Source organism: Etheostoma cragini, chromosome 2 (assembly GCF_013103735.1).
Source record: "Etheostoma cragini isolate CJK2018 chromosome 2, CSU_Ecrag_1.0, whole genome shotgun sequence".
Lineage (NCBI taxonomy): Eukaryota > Metazoa > Chordata > Actinopteri > Perciformes > Percidae > Etheostoma > Etheostoma cragini.
This window is the reverse complement of record NC_048408.1, coordinates 20,979,576-20,997,160: the sequence shown is the minus strand read 5'-3', so window position 1 is coordinate 20,997,160 and position 17,585 is coordinate 20,979,576. Positions and strand designations below refer to the sequence as shown.

The window sequence follows — 17,585 nt, the reverse complement described above, 5'->3', positions numbered from 1 at the left end:
TCAGATTGATTTGGTTCAGATTGCCAAGTTTGCTTTTTGGGAAGTTGAACAACAGAGTACACTGAGTTACATCGGGAATCTGTGACTGTGCTCTCTGCACACGCCGTCCTTGAATTGACCTCAAACCTGGAAGTTGAATTTAAAGAAACACCTTTTGAATAGATTTTACCACTCTCAGCTGCAGATTCCTGGTGGAAGGAATGATTAGCATAGAGAAAGTCCATTTCTCGGGTCAGATTTCATCATATTCAACATCCTTGAAAACAACAAAAATGTTGTAATAAACACTGAAATAAACACAACTAAAACATTGTGGTAAGCACATTAAAAGGTTAAACAATCAGTAAAATTTTAAAAAGGTTATTACATTGCACCATTACACAATTAGCAATTTAGTTATTTTGACACAGTGCATACAAGTGGTAAATCCGGGCTTCCACATTTTACTTCACTTACTTCTTTCACGTTAATACATGATGCTGCTAGTACAGTATGAACAAATCCTGAACAGTGTTATGTGTTCTAGTAATTGTTCTGTATGCAGTACATGAAACTACTAAATTATGATTAAAGACTAATGTTGATGTGACCAGTTTTTATGTGTAGCATTGTAATTCTGATGTCAGATTAGTGATACACGCCTTCAGATAATCATCCAGCAACATCTAAGGTTCTTCTTTCTTTTGTAATTAAAGTAATAATAATTCAAAAGTTAGGTCCAATGCAAAAGGTACAAAACACCTCAAACATTTCTACATCAGTGAAGCCTCTACCAGACAAAAAACATAAAACAATAACCTGTTGTTCTATGTGTTTACAGAATTTGTGTCAAGTGCTGATAAGCCAAAGGAAGACGTACCAGAGGTGAGTTTTCTTTAATTTGGTTGATGATGATGCAATGTGTTTTTTTTCACAGAAACAGTGCGCGTAAAGTAGTTACAAATAAATTCCCTCAGCCGGTGTGAGGCTCAGGCGTTTTCTCTTAACGCTCTGGCATTGTTTTCGCATTTCTTTTGAAAGTCCAGTACAAGCTTCAGTAACACACCAGTGTGGTTATTATGACAATAACACATGTGATCAAATATGGTATACCTCCTGTACAAACACAGAGAAAGAGGAAGAAAGATCTAAAAAGATACATACTTCATTTTACTAAGCACCACTTGCTTCTAGTATCCTCTTTAGTGGAAACCAATCTTTTAATAATCTATAACTTGCTTTTCACAGCACACTGGAACCTGAATGTATAGAATATTGAAGAAAATTTGAAAACATCCAAATTGGTGGCAATTGTAGGACTGGTCTTATTTTTAAAACTTCTAATTGCAACTTCAATTAACATTAAAATGTTTATATGGAAGTTATACAGCATATAAAAGCATATGTAAGTTCAGATAAGTGCTCTTCATACCGGCTCCTTGTGTTGCTGCTGCAGTTGATGTTGTTTTTGTGCATCTAATCTAATCATCTAATCTAATCATTTCTGAGCTGCTTGAAGACTCATGGGAGCTGTTTGATACAGCAAATGAGAAAGTAGAACCAACAATGACTCTTTCAGGGGTTGTCTTGGGACTTGAAGACTCAGCTGATAATACGAAACACAGCATATATTAATAAATCCAGTGTTTGGACAGTTGTTAGCTTTTGACAAAAGAGTGCTATTTAAATGCAGGGTTGGTAATGTTGAATAGCTAGATTTAAAAGTAACATTTTCTGGGGGCTCTGTCTAACCTCCTCTGCCCGTATGCTGCTGCTTCAAAATGGAGAATTGACTGCAATCTTACTTCATGTCACGTTCAGCGGTAAACAAACCGCTAATGTTTTAATTTTAAACAAAGATGACTACTGTTAGCAATGCAATGCATGTTGACCTCAGGCTCGTAATTCTACATTGAATTACAGCCAGGACAAGACCCCTTTAAAGCCCCCATCAAAAAATAACTAAAAACAACACAAAATTGCAGAATTTTGCAGAATTATTAAAGTTTAAATTTAGTTTAAGTTCTGATAACTTATGCTGTCAGATTGTGCGCCTTAAAAGGTGTGTTTTTTGTTGTAATTGCAATAGTTAAATTACTGGATTCTCTTACGTCTGTTTTTCAAATGTTCCAATGATGGATATGATTTATTATGTTTTGTAATAATATTATGGTGTTATATGTTGGATAATGCATAAAACATACATAATATATGTAAATGTGCCAAAAATATATACAATCAGATATATAAAAAAATGTAACAAGAGCAGAGCAAAAATAATATAAAATATTAAGAATAATATGCAAATAAAATACATATACACAGAATACATATTCTAAATAGCACAAATCCTTCATTACATTAATGTGAAAACACACTAAAGAGAATGGAATTATTACACTATTGTACAAAGAAAAGGAAACAAACTAAAACTAAAACCCGGCTTTTCTGGCCTTTCTTTATGCAAAATCATCAATGATGTTGTATGAAATCTGCTCCCCTATTGAGTGATTGATGCTGACGAAAAGGTCAGAGACCTCAGGTACGACTTAATCACCATTACCTTTGAAAGGTTCCTCAGTGACTGGCAGAGTAAGTGCAATCCTGAGAGCAGCCCAAAAGTTGGGGTGAATCTCTGATAGTTCCTTCTCATGCATGAAAGTGATAAGCTCATGGAGGCTCATGGTCCCCCGTTCCCCCCCTTGTTTGGACCGTTCCATTTGGAAGACAAAACATAGGCACCGATATATGTTTTCCTTTGTGGTTGCTCGCGGGCACGCCCTTTAACAAAAATAAGTAGTCAAAAGATTTTGCATTTTGCCTATCAACTTGATGATAAAGCCCTTAAGTAGGCTATCTTTTAATTTAGGCTAGGATTGAAATGAAAGGGTTAACTGACAAATAACCGCGATCAGCCTTGTGGGAGCTCAGTATTAGTGGAGCACCAATGTAATATGCGGCCAGCAACCCGTTTGACCCAAAGGTGAACCCCCATCCCCTTTCTCCTTCTTACACAGATTCTCTGTGCGAGCAGGGGCGCTATATATATATAGATATATAGATATATACCAATTCAATTACATTACATTACATTTTATTTATAGTATCAATTCATAACAAGAGTTATCTAGAGACACTTTACAGATAGAGGAGGTCTAGACCACACTCCAGAATTTACAAGGACCCAACAGTTCTAGCCGTTTCCTACTAGAATATATGAGTATGATGGTAGAAAACCGCATTGAAGAAATGCTCAAGTGCCACCCTCCCATGTGTCATGAAAAAATTGGTGCCTGCTTTACCCGTGCCAAAAAACACTACTACCAACTGGGACGGGGTAGAGTAAATGCAGCGAGACAGGGAGGCATTTCATTGGTTCTTCCCAAGCGAACAGTGAAGCAGTGATTGGTGGCCTTTTTTACAGGATTACAGCAGCTACAGATGATGGATCTATTTTGCACCTTTTTCAGAGCACATACGTTATTTATTGCTGTAGGGGCTTAGAGACAATCAGCAAAAGATAATAGAAGTGTGTACTTGAAATAGTTACCAACCCTGCCTTTAATGAAATCAAATAAAATAGAGCATAAACTTACCATCTGTAACATTAAGATTCACCATGACAAATGAATTAAGCCAAGCCTCCCCACGTCACAATAATATGTCTTAGAGTCTGACTTTTAGAGATGAGTGAAAGTTTGTCTGTTAGTCAACTTTATTCTGTTTTTATCTTTAGTTTCTCCAAGTGCTGCTTTGATGATAATGTGTTTGTTGTCTGTGCAGGGACTAGCACAGAAGTATTTATTATTATATATATTAGTATTTTAAATTTCCCCAAGTGTTCCACTTTGAGCAACTAAATGTCACATTTTCCCCAAAACGGCCACTAATGAGGAGAGGCTCCACAATACTCAGAACGTTCCCCTAACGTTATTCTAACGTTTTAGCCTTTAGAGAACGTTCCCCTAACGTTCTTTTTTACATTCCCCTAACCTAAAAAACTTTAGCAAGCATGATACCAATTGACTTTTTACTTTAAACTGTCTGTGCATTAGCAAGAATTAATAAACAGACAAACTTGATGGGATTTAAAACTTTAATATACAATATAAAAATTTACCAAAAATATATGTACAAGAATCAGTTAAAATTGGCAATATTGTTGTGGTTGGGGTACAGCTGGCTTTTGTTTTGTTTGCTATTTTTCTTAATTTTCTGTTGGCCTGCCCTGTTTCCCTGCCCTGTTTGGTTTCTCCCTCTCTCCTGCCGAAGCCAGCTGACTGCCACACCTGCTTGTCATCAACCATCTCCAACAGTATATCTACCCTGGCTCTCCATCCACTCTTCACTTGATCGTTGCAACAGTTAGGCATGAAGGTGAACCTCGATATCGTAGCTTATTATCAAGCATATTTGTCTTCTTGTGTTCACTCTACTCACCTCTTTTTGTCTTCTTCGCCTGATCTACTATCCTCACATCCATTCCTCTGGTCGGCTGGCTTCACACCCCCCCCCCCCACGGTCCTCCTCCCGTGGCGCCACACTTCCATCAGCCTCAATCTCTGCTGCCCGTGTCCATGTCTCCTCTTCGGCTCATGCTCTCTGTTTTTCCACGCTTCACTTCCCGTGCCTCCTTCTTGGCTCCCAGTCTCCAGATATCCTCACTTCCCAAGATCTCCCCAGCCTCTTTTTCTCTGCGTCCCGGTTCCTGGCGTCCACCTTCCCACTCCCTTATCCCTTTTTCCCTAAATAAATCATTTTATTGAGCCATGCGTTTCAGTCCTGCTGTGCTTCCGTAACAAATAGACACATAATAGTGCATATGTTGTGTGCAAGATGCATATTGGAATGATAAAGTACCGTATTTTAACATTTATACAGTACCTCACACTGGAGTATAGTGGCATTTAATTAAAATTGTATTTCACAAAATCCAAGACCAAGAACAGACATTTAGCACACAGAACAGGTTGAACAAGGTAGGTGCCCATTATATTAACGATAACACATTAACAGTTAATTAACTACCTATATGATAGCACGCTGAACAACAAGCTGAATGCGGTATACCTAGGTGTCCGTTATGTTAGCGGTAACACATTAACAGTTATTCAACTACACAATAGCACACCGAACAACTACCAGGGCGTGGAGAAGTAAATACCATAGAAAAGCCTCTCAGTCCCGGCAACACGTTGTTCAAGCACCCATCTCTGTTGACCGTTGCTCCAGCTCTGCTAGCTTGCTTTCAGCCCGCGGTTAGCCGATTAGCTTCCTTTGTTTTCTTCATTTCAGTAAAAGTAACCTTTATGCCAGTCACTCACAAGTTTCTGACTCACTCCAAACTTTCTTTCTGGGGAACAAGCTTAACGTTAAACCACAAACCCTTCCATTACAACCACAACATCATTAAACACTAATTTCACTTACTTTTTCGTGAGCTCGCAAAGTTGATCAGCGTGGTCTGGTCGTGTGTAAATGGCGAGTGGCTAAGACCGGATGTGAATCGGTCACCTCTGAGCAGAGAAGACATGTTGACATGTACTAGTAAAGAACTTGTATTTGGTATTAGACTAGAATTTTTTTATTGAGTGTCAACCTTTAGATACACTTGGAAAATATAATATCTACTTAGATTAAATATACAAAATTATATAATATATATAACGACTTGAGAACCAAAGCATCATTTTTAATTTGAAGACTTGGCGTTGAGTTGCTATAACCTACCTGGAAAACCCTTTTGAAGGGCAAGTCCACATTAGTAAACATTGCAAATGAAAAATGCAGGTTATATTTGGTAATCCCACTGATAATTAAGTGAAACAACGTCCCAAAGACAATGACTTCCCTGACTTGTGCTCTGCCCATTGACCTCCGATGGACAGAGCAGCTGACTGTGTTTTCTTTTTTTTCTCAGGGCAGTTGCTATAAACAGATATTCCACGCACATCAGCACAAGTACAGGACAAGGACTGCAACATCCTGCGGATGCAGCAGTACATCACACAGATCATCTGGCAGTTTTAAACTTTTATTTCCTCTCCACATCACTATACTCCCTCAGGACCAACATACTTCACTCTGCACTACCAAGGCCAGGTTTCTGGAGTCATAACACGATTATGTTTTTCAGAACCGAAATTCCGTGCTCCAGTCACGTAAACAACACTATATCTAGGAAGAGAACAGTCTGTGCATTCATAAACAGATTATTCCTTTTTCCTTTGAGTAGCAATATTGTAGTGTTAGTGCATGCTGTTTAACAGCAAACATTAAACCTAATCAAACATTAAAACATACAGAATTGTAACTAAAACGGAGCTGTTGATGCATGTCATTAGAAAGAGAAATGGTGAACAGGCTTTTGAGAAATCCAGGAGTATTTTCACCATAGAAAGGAACATTTACAGCCATCTGTGGCATGTTCGAAGCCATATGATCACACCTTTCTTCTTTGCATTTCCTCAACTGAAGAGGAAGGCTGGCTCCGTTATCGGCTGCAAACAGAACACATTTGAAGCCAAGTAGAGAGGAGGTCTCTGAACAAACTGTTATTTATCATGGATAACCCCGACCAGCCTCTCCACCCCACACTGGTCCAACAGAGGAGCACCTTCTCTAAGAAGCTCCAACAGCTTTGATGTCACACGTACCGCTACAGGAAATCAGTCCTACCACAGGAATTTATATTTTTGCATACATTTTAGCATACTATTTAAGCAGTTGCACATTTTTTTCCCCATCCTTTATATATTCAAATATTTGTTCTTATATTTTATTCCTATTGTTATTTTTTGTCATGTATATTGTGTGAATGTAAATTGTATCCTAGTATTTCATTTATATTTATATTCTGTACTGTGTGACTGATGTATGTTTGCTACTGTAACACCATAATTTCCCATTTTTTGGGACCAATAAATAGCTATCTATCTGTCTAGACCACATTTTGACCCTTTTTCCTTTCCCATAGTCTCTTAGGTTAGCCTGTTTGTACTCTCTTTATGAGAACTGTCAGTATGCTTTAGCAGGCAGGTATATTTATGAAGGATGACAGAAGCTGAGAGAAGCTGAGAGAAGCGGTCGCCAGCCATCACAACACTAACTGATAATACAGTCTTTCCACTTCAACATATTTCACAGTTGTGGATCTGGTTATGAAATGACCAAAAATGAAAACAGTGCACCTTATCTAACTTCCACCTTTCCACCATCATTCATCATCTTTCCATTTTCATCTGCCCCCCCCCCCTCTTCTCTCATATGTAGTGATTAACTAAACCATTCTCCTCTTCTTAGTAATGTGTCTCAACATGCAAAGCGGAAATGAGAAAATATTATCTCAGTCCTCTGCTTGCTTTGACGCCCCTCGTCATTAAAATGAAATACACACTTTCATCATCCGCTGACAATACTCTGCCTCTGCTTCGTGTGCATGTGTGTGTGTGTGTGTGTGTTTGTGTGTGTGTGGTAGTGTCATAGATAAGGAACAGTTTGTCAGGGCAGCTCATGTGAATGCTGCCATTTGACACTGCAACACAAAGATGCAACCACTGTAATACTGTCAGTAAGGGGACAATGTGTCTATTTATCAATAGTGTCTTGTTTTGTAGATTATATCCTCCTATTGTAAATGTTTCACACACCAACATCAATTAAATCAACATAGCTTTTCAAGGCCATCTTTTGTCTGTGTCGATGCCATTTCATGAGCAGTCATTTTACCTGGCATGGAAAAATAGATGATAACTTAATTTTAAGACACTCAAAAACCATGAACATGCTCTCTGAAGACTCATCTAATTCTGATTGTACTTACTTGACTTTTCTTACACTCTCCCATCTTTCTCCCATCTGACTATAATAATGTTTGATGGCTGTCAACATCATTCTGTACTTTAATTATACTATCCATGTACCACTATTTTTAAACTTTTCCTTCCAAGATAAATATTTATTTTATGTATTTGGCATTCTTTCTTTTACCATGTTAAGAGATTTTACATAAAGTGCTTAAGAAATGTCCGGTGCTGCCTTACAGATTAGTCATCTTTCATTGTTTGGTCATTTAAAAAGGGCTGTACTTGACATTCACAACAATAATATAGAAGCAAACAAATATCTATATAAAAGATATATTGGAGTAATGGCATCCTGAGCAGGGAATGAAGTCAAACTCCCTCTTTGTGTGATTTACGAACCACAACTTTAGCACTGCATTTGCGTTGATTATTGTTTACAGTTGGTACTAGGGATGAACCAGTACTGTTTTTTCAACATAATACAGTAAAAGATAGTCAGATAGTGTTGTGGGCAGGACATTAAGTCAGACTCAGTGGTGAGTTAAACCGAAGCAAAAGGACAGACACAGAGCTGTAGTGGAACCAAAGTAGCACACTTTTTGGTTATCAGGGAAATGAAATGCCTTAACAGATAATCCGCAAAAAACTGCCCGATAATCAACCAGGGCCGATAGATGTTATGGAGTAGCGGATTCATGTGATATAGTAGACTGCATAAACTGTAAAGTAAGCAATCAAAGAGAAGAAGCAAAGAAAATGCAGGGCATAATAAGAATTGGTAGAAATGAGTGTTGGGTGGAGACTGATAATGTTTTAAAATGGAATTTGATGGACTGTCATGTCATTGTATCAATCAACCCTGTCACTGTGAAATTAATGTTCTATAATTCTACTATGTTGGCACAGCAACGGCAACACTTTTTATCAACATAATGAGAATACAATTGTAAAGAATTGAATTTTATGAAGCAGTATACAAACGTAATTTGTTGGCGACAGATTTGGTATGAGCAGCTCCTCAGAGCTTCTTGGTGAAACACGGTGCAAGCTAAAAAAGTCTATCAGTCTTCCAACACAAAGACTGTAGCATATTTCCTACACTAGAGTGCGTTTCAAGTAACAACTTATGTCAGTAACCCAACTGCCTACCCAAAAACTGCACACATTGTGAAAAGAATATAATAATAATAATAATAATAATAATAATAATAATAATAATAATAATAATAATATAAAGGATATCTTTCATTGTGTCTGAATTGTTCAGAATTATTTTGTTTTCATTTTATAACTGTGCTAAGGTGGAAACGATGTATCCACAGCCTAAAGGTCACACAGAAGTAAGATTGGTATCCAGCTTTTTAAATACAATAACAATTTGTGTAGTGACAGCTACATTTTTTGGATGTTTAGAATATTTTGTCTTTTGTTAATTGTGTCACGACACTTCTGAAGGCAACACAATAAAAAGATAAAAATAAAATAATGTGGAAATGTCAGTAGTATATAGTTATTAAGATTGTAATCATCAGGGAAAGCATTTTCATCTCTCTTGGGAACACAGAAACATAAAAGCAATAATGACAAAATTAAGAACACCGAAGACTCCAGAGATTATCTTTAAAAACAATACTATTTTATTTTGTATTTTAATGGTATTGTTATATACATGGCATAATTTGTGCTTTTTTATTATCAAGAATAAAACCATAAGGTAACACACCAGAAAATTAAACTTTAAACCAGGATTGAATTGTTCATTTTTCAACTGGATATACTGAGAGTTCTACAAAACCAGAAGAGAAGGGGAGGAAAGACAGAAAATGAAATAGATAGATAGGTAGATTGATAAATATATAGTTTTTCCAGAGACACTTGCAGATGGTCCACTGAGGGTAGTGTGAACGTTCATACTTTAATGTGCTTTTACCAACAGCAGCAAAGGCACCTGTGTATCACTTTGTTTAAAAAAAAGAAAAGAAGGTATGCCTCAGGGCCTTTATCCAACTGAGTTCATAGACATAGAACCAATTCCATCCACTATGTCTTCCACAGGGATTACTACCACACAAATCAGCTGATTTCCAGACATCGCAGAGGTTTGGCGCTAGGTTAGCCAGCTCGAGGCCATTTACACTGTTCCCCCCTCCCCCCCATTTTGAATATATCAAAAATAACACCCAATGGAATATTTTGGACCTTCTTGACTTTTCTTGCTTATATTGCAGAAATTGGGATGGCAAAAAAGGAGTAATGGGTGGTAAAAATACTGAATTAAAAATAAGCTTAAGATACAACTAAAAGGCAAGTGGGGTCAGAAACGTTTCTCAATGACAAAGGAAACCAACATGAGCAAGAAGAAAGAGCAAGAAGAGCAGAAAGGTCATGCAAAAAGAAGGAAAAAAGTCTGACCGTCAAGGAGCGCTGGATGAAGATGCATAACGGCCCATAACAAGACCAAAAGTGGTCTGGCTGTTGCCCGACTGGTGCCTTTGCCTTAGGAGGAGGCCTTACTGAGCCTTAATTTAAGGTAAGACTTAACTCACTTTTCATTTTCTTCACTCCAGTTGTTTCTGTCTGGCAAGAGAGTATCACATGCCCAGATAGAATGACTCCAGAGACCAAAAGACACGTCTTTTGGTGGTGAGGGAGAGAAACCCTGCATCTCGTACTAATAAGGATTACAAGGATGTTGAAGGGAAAAACAACAGGTTTCCAAGAAATAACAAGTAAGATATTTCAGAAAAGATAACTAAAATAAGATAAGAGAGAATTAGAAAAATCTTAAAATATAAGGGGGAAAAGCTGGTGAATTCAACGTTAATTGAAAACCGTAATTGCATTAGTTATCTTATGAAAAGTGGGGTTGGACAGCATTTTCACTATCAGGTGCAGATTAATACAGAACGGTCAAATGTCAACATTTGGGTTAAGAGACTAGAGGAGGAGAGGGGGAAGGCCTTTCTGGTATAGATTGGTCCGTTAGCTAACCTTAGCTTCCCACTAGACTAAACCACTGTCTGATTTATTTGTTAACTACCTGTAAGGCTTAACAAAAGTCCACACTGATAGCCAATAGCCAACTGAGTCCTTCTCCACGTCCCTGCTGGCGTGTTTACAGTCCATCACCATATCTGTTCATCCTAACAAAACAAGGAGTTTTCCAGTAAGGGAGTTTGCTGTTCTCAGGAAACCCCAAAATGTAATCCTTGTGACTTTCAGAAAACTTCATGGCAGCAATTCAACAATAGCAAAGACAGCCAACGAGAGACCCAGAGTGAGACTGGCCATGGACGTCCATGAGTAGCATCATAGCATCATACCCACCAGCTAGCTCTTGACTAGCATTAGCAACTGACCAATCCATATTAATTTGGTTGGTGAGCTGGCAAAAGTTTCTCACCGAGCTCCAGTCCATGTTGATTCAGTCCTTTAGCTGGCACTAGCTTCACACCAAGCCACAGTCCTTTTGTTGATTTGGCTTGCTAGCAAGCATTAGCTTCCTGCCCAGTTGTAATCCATATCATTTGATTGGTTAACAGACATGAACTTCTCCCCATGCATCAATGTGGATTTGGTCCGTTAGCTGGCATTAGCTTCCCACCAAGCCATAATCCATGGTGATTCAGTCCGTTGGCTAGCATTATCTTCAAACTCTAAAATAGTCCATGTGTCCTGGGTGTCTGTTGACCTCCCAATTTCAGCTCCAGAGACAAAAGTTACTGGTTGTTTGGCAGGTAGAGCCTTTCTCAGCTGGGGACAGGTAGAGCTTGCCGTTAGCGCAGGCACAAAGCTCATACACAGTCTGTTTGGTGTAGGTAGTACCTGCTGGCGCCCCCTCCAGGGGGTCCACAGCGCTGCCATGGGGAATGTTGCCCAGCCTGATGGTGTTGGCATCTAGAAAGATCTGTGGACATAAAAGAAAAATGATTTAGAAAAATTTGATCTCAGAGCAATGCATGAAGAACAAAAGAAAGGCAAACAAACACAAGAAAGAAAAGAAGAAAGACAATAAAATGATATATAAAACATCAACATTGATGCACAGAAATTGATGTTACTGCTGTAGGGTAGTGAGCTCACATGGATTGTAATACTGCATAAAATAACACACAACCAAACAGAAGGGAAAAAAGTTATGTTTTTTATAAAAAAAGAAAAGAAACTGGGGTTGTAGATTTGGAGAAGGAGAGAACACATTGCCTTAGGGGATTAAGATACTCTTTGTGGTCGACTGGGGTTGTCATCAAGAAAGATCTATGGAGACAGAGGGGGAATTTCTATTTAGAACGGTTCTCTTTTGATGAAGAGGCAGAGCGGGAGTGAACAAGGCAGAGGGCCAAATAGGTGAAGAGAAAAGCAAGGGAATCAGTAGGAGAGGAGTGAGGGGAAAACAAAGTGACGGGGACAGACAGAAACAATGCAAAGTATGCAGGAAGAAATACACAAGGCAAACAAAGTTTGATGCCAGCTGATTTGCTGCAATATCACATTTATAATGGTGTTTTCCTCAAACCATCAAAGCTAGTCAAAATATTGGGGAATAAACTTGCAAATAGGTTTTCTTAAATGTTTTCCAATGCAACTAGATCTTCACTTGGAGGAATTTTGATCAGTTTTGGCTGCAGGGCGGGTTTGTTAGTTGATGGAAGCCTTTGGATTTAACAGATCATGTGCCCAGTCAAGTTTATCTTGAAATAATGCAAAAGATAAAATAAAATTGCAATGCACAAACAAACAGTGGTAAAGGGTCTTTACTGGCTTACTGTGTGTCAGATTGTTCGTGGAAATCTGACTAATAGTTTGGGAATAAGTGCCCTTGAAACACAATGCCAACTGCTGTGCGTGTTACTGAAAAATAGTGATTAGTTACAGTTACTACTCCACATTACCTCATTGAAAAAGGTAACTGAATTTATCTACTGATTATTTCTACCAAAACATAATGTTTCACTTTGATAAGTAACAGTTAACAGTTTGACTTCTAACAGACAGCTTTTGTTTTAGTTTTTTTGTTAAAAGAAATTGCTAATAGCTGAGCTAGCACACATTGCTCGTGTAAAACATAGCGGAGGTGGATGGCTGACTTTGGACAGAGAAGATTAAAATATTGCTTACTAAGTGTCTATAAGGTTAACGCTGAAAAGGAGTTATTGATAAAGTATTGGCTGACCTTTATACATTTAGTTGATTTTGTTTAAAAAGTACACATTCCTAAATAATTTTAGGTTTAATCACATTACCAGAAATTCATTTGACACATTGCAAACCTGTGGTTGGGTATTCCAGCAGAGTAGCACTGGTTGATGTCTGAGTTGAACATAATAAAGCTGATATGTGTTGTTTCTTGTGTGCACTGGACTGTTCAAACAAAATGTACCTTTATTCATCCAGGACTTGTAAATAAGAATTATGGAATAAGAAAGATGGAATAAAGGGTTAGGGTTAAAAAGATGGACGACTAAATGAAAGAAAGAAAAGAAGAAAAATATAGACAGTGACCCTTAGAGACAGTGGTGATTTTCTTATTTTTCAAAGAAAAACACTTCTCTTTTCCTCTCACTTCCAATCATCCTTCAGTCCACTCCTCCTATCTTCAGATTGATACAAGTTGGGTTTTAAATAAGAATCATTACACAATCTTGGTTTCTATTGACTGCTATGCCTGCTTATTTTTTACTTTTGCAATTTTCACTGTTCAAGGAAGTACTGCTCTCTTGCATTTCCTCTCTCTTACATACACACTCACACACCCCAAGGCTGGGCGGTAATCTCAGCAGACATCAGTATCCCCATTATTCATGTTCTTCAATTTAGAAATAAGGAGAGGGGAAGTGAACATGTGCAGAAAAATATCTATGAGTGCGAAAAGAGAGCGGAAAATGTGAGGAAAAGATAGGGATGAAATGATGACAGAGGAGAAAATGTTAAAATTAGAAGTGGTTGAGAGTGGACGGCGGGACATAAAGAGAGAAAGATAAGATGAACAAGGAAAAAGGGAAAAGAGATGAATGAAGGATTCAGAAACCTTAACTGCTAGGAACCAATTAGTATAATTAATGATCTCACACTGGCTGACGGGGCACATTGCAAGCTGTATAAACAACACACAGCACACGCACACACGCACGCACGCACGCACACGCACACACACACACACACACACACACACACACACACACACACACACACACACACACACACACACACGCACTTCCTGCATGATGGAGCAGAGTAGAGGTATGCTCATCTTGCTTTTAAATATATGTGCCGTTAAAAGCAGTACATCTATTCGCCATTAACCTGAAGATAGGTTGGCAGGTAATCGACTGAGGCAACCTTAAAGCGGACATATTATGCTCATTTTCAGGTTCATAATTGTATTTTGAGGTTGTACCAAAAGAGGTTTACATGGTTACATTTTCATAAAAACACTATATTTTGGTTGTACTGCACATTGCTGCAAATCCTGTTTTCACCCTGTGGATTTTTGGGTCTCTGTTTTAGCTACTTAGTGAGACATCTCACTTCTTTACTATCTTTGTTGGAAGTTGCACATGTGCAGTAGCTAGGTAATGATAACCTAGCTAGCATCTGTTTTTCCTACTTTGGTCAGTACAAGGCAGGTTCAACTGGGAGACTTCTTCTAAACAAGAGCACACTTGTGGAATACCTGCAGAACAGGGACATTTAGTTATTTTGTAGATTATGGTGAACTAGTGTGTGTTGTAGCAGTGTTTTGCCATTGAAAAAGAGCTAGCAGGCCAGCGCTAGCCTGCTTTGGTTAGCCACCTTGTTGCAGCGATAGTTATGTAGAAAGCTGTGCAGATTTTGAACAGCTCAACTAGAGACTGAAGGCAGAGGAAATTCAGAAACCTGTATCTCACTCAAAACAACATGGATGTATTTTTTTTCAAGTTTGTATGCCCGTGGAAGCACCAGAGACAAAAATAACACCCCAAGTCCCCCCAAAAGTGTTTTTTTCATAATATGGGCACTTTAAACATTGAGTCATCCCTGATAGCTCAGAGGTTTTCACTCATTTAGATCTCAAACTCTACAATATCGCATGCATTGCTATTTCCATTCTCCAATAGAAAGAGTCCTTGGGTGTTTTAAATATGTTGGTGGTCAAATATTTAGTGTGTTTTTATGATGATGATGATGATGATGATGATGATGATGATGATGAAATCATCATCAATGATGTACATTTTACAGTATTTTCAACTAATGCACAGACAAAACTACTGACGTGTTTCGGCAAGATGGGTTAATTAATTTATATAAAATTACGTTTTATTTCAAACGCTTTATGGGAGTTCACATTTCCCAAATTTCAACAGGCGAGGTGTTACAGTTTTAGTCAGTTTTTCCACAATCCTTTCATTATAGGAATACTAGCATGCTTTTGGAGCTGTCCAGTGACAAGTGTATATGCCGCTAAGCTCATATTACTCTAGCAATAAAGAAGCTGCCTATGTGTGAATTATCGTCACAATGGTCCTGTTTCCACACAAACATTTTGGAAAAAAGGTTTTGTTGTAGTTATTAAATTAATACAAAAAACTTCTGTGTACAGCTTTCTCATTAGCCTGCCATGCTTGGTTTTAATGAGACATACTAACAATGACAACAAGCATAGCTTGTAAAGACTACTACATGTCCTTCTCTTCTCATGTGCTCGGCCACAATACATCTCTAAATATCAAGGTATGCTCCCCAATAAAAGCTGCCAGGATTCAGCTATATCCTCACAGAGGAAAGGACTCAGTCAAGGTTGGCAACATAACCAAAATCTAATTCCGACAGCCTGCTTGCCATATCAATGAAAACCTTAAATTATGGCAAAAGGGGATGGGAGAATAAGGAGAGATAGGTGCATGTTTGTTTGAGGTAATGCCAATGAAATTAATGGTTTCTCTTGCATGACATTGGAAACATAGCGAAAACATACTGAGGAGAGGGAAACAGAGGAAGGAGGAAGGGATGGAGGGAAGAGAATAAAGAAAAATTGAGATAGAGAGAAGGAATGGTTGGGGAGATAAACAAGGAGGAAGGGAGAGGATACTTAATATAAGATAACATAAGAGATAAATAGATGAAGAGATTGGAAAGAGGCTAGGGCGATTACAGTAGTGGAAATGAGAGACTTACAAGGAGGGATGGAATGAGGAAGATATCAATAGAAAGGAAGTGAGAGGAAGGCAGATGGATAGACAGATAAAAATGGGATAGCTGCCCAATAGCATACAGTAAGTACAGTGGAGGAGAGGTGGTGGATGGACAGATAGATGGATGGATGAAAAGAAGAAAGGGAAGCAGAGGAGGGGGAGTGGAAGTCGTTTTTTTGCAGCTTAAGGTCGGATTAGCGCTGACATTCATCCCAAATTAAAGTGTCTCTAAGAATTAGGTTGGCTTGTTAGAAGCCATATGTGAGGGTCTGTACATGTGAATGTGTGTGTGTGTCTGTAAGGACATGGGTCTGTTTGTGAATTAATATGAAGGAGTGCTTGTTGTTTTGTGCATTGTTCTAAGCATATTCAGCGGCATGTCTGCATTTCGTCTGCATGTGTGTGTGCATGTGTTTTTATGATTACATTGATCACACCTCTGTTCTCCCACTTCTCTCACCTCTATGAGCAAATCAAGAGCGGTCTCTATTGTCACGTTAATATTAAGTCATTTGAAATCCTTTATGGTGCTACGAGTCAGAAGAAAAAGACCATTGAATTCACATATAAAGGTCAGCACACATTCCTTTCTTGTATTTTTCTTTTCATTAAAGCTTCTGAGAATAAAGTTCCCAGTTTGTATATGGTAAGAAGATGGCTGTGTCTCATGTGACCTTGTTATTAGTACACGCTGTAACAAATACAAATACAAATCACAACATGTAAATAGGAACCTGTTGGTGTTATTTTGTCACTTATTCAGAGCAATAGGTTAATTTAAGCCGGTTGCAGGATCTGTGGTAAGTTAGGCTAGCGCTGGGTGGGCCAGATAGAGTTACGACCAGCACGGCGATGAGAAGGAAATGGACTTATCTAACTCTGGGGGATACGGTGAATAAGCTAAAGTCCCAATAAGTCGCTTTAAATCATGAGTAGCAGTCCACAACACACATGTTCTAAGCTCTGCTGTACAAACCTCAGCACCTGGTAAACTCATACCTGTTAAGGAATGAAAAGCCTAAAACATCTGTGTGTGTTAAGTGGACAGTAGCTGATGATTTAATGAAAAGAAGAAACTTTGTGAGGTATCTTTTTTAGAGGATCTAAGAAAAAGAGCCTTGTTGTCAGCCTGACATGTTAGAAATTAAACATATTATAGCTCACATTTTTGGATTATTAAGCTCACTTTTCTAACATTTAGATCATTTTATTCACATTTGAGACATAAATCTGTGTAAAACATGTTAAAAGCATACTAATGATAATAATAACAATAACAATAATAACAATAATAGTAATAATACATTTTTTATAGCGCTTTTCTAGACACTCAGATGCTTTACAGTTTTGGTTACAAACAGAAAAAAAACAGACTAAACAGACAAGGTAGGTAGACAAAGTTACATGACAGACAAAAAGAAAAGGAAACACATAGGTTTATGGACTAGCACAGGCAAAGCAGGAGAGGGAAAAACTGGGAACGTCTGTCATCAGGAAAAAGAGAAATAACGAGAAATGTAATCTATCATTTAAAATGTTACCTAAAAAACCTTCCTTTTTCTTGATGTGTATATTCCAATGCTCAATTTTTGTCTGTTAGTGGAGAATATCTATATATATATATATA

At 38.0% G+C, this 17,585-nt stretch overlaps 1 protein-coding gene and 1 long non-coding RNA gene across 2 annotated transcripts in view; one reads left to right on the top strand and one right to left on the bottom strand.

Annotated features, from left to right (window-relative positions):
• The first annotated feature begins 8,052 nt into the window (after nucleotides 1–8,052).
• LOC117956738 overlaps nucleotides 8,053–17,585 on the top strand; it is a 13,974-nt gene continuing 4,441 nt past the window's right edge. The window contains exons 1-2 of the long non-coding RNA XR_004659352.1: nucleotides 8,053–8,170; nucleotides 14,175–14,177. This is a non-coding gene — a long non-coding RNA (uncharacterized LOC117956738). The remainder of the gene's footprint in view (nucleotides 8,171–14,174; nucleotides 14,178–17,585) is intronic.
• LOC117956729 (zeta-sarcoglycan) overlaps nucleotides 10,303–17,585 on the bottom strand; it is a 332,748-nt gene continuing 325,465 nt past the window's right edge. Inside the window, exon 8 of the mRNA XM_034891961.1 lies at nucleotides 10,303–11,691. Within this exon, the coding sequence (XP_034747852.1) occupies nucleotides 11,485–11,691 (207 nt within the window). The 3' untranslated portion in view covers nucleotides 10,303–11,484. The remainder of the gene's footprint in view (nucleotides 11,692–17,585) is intronic.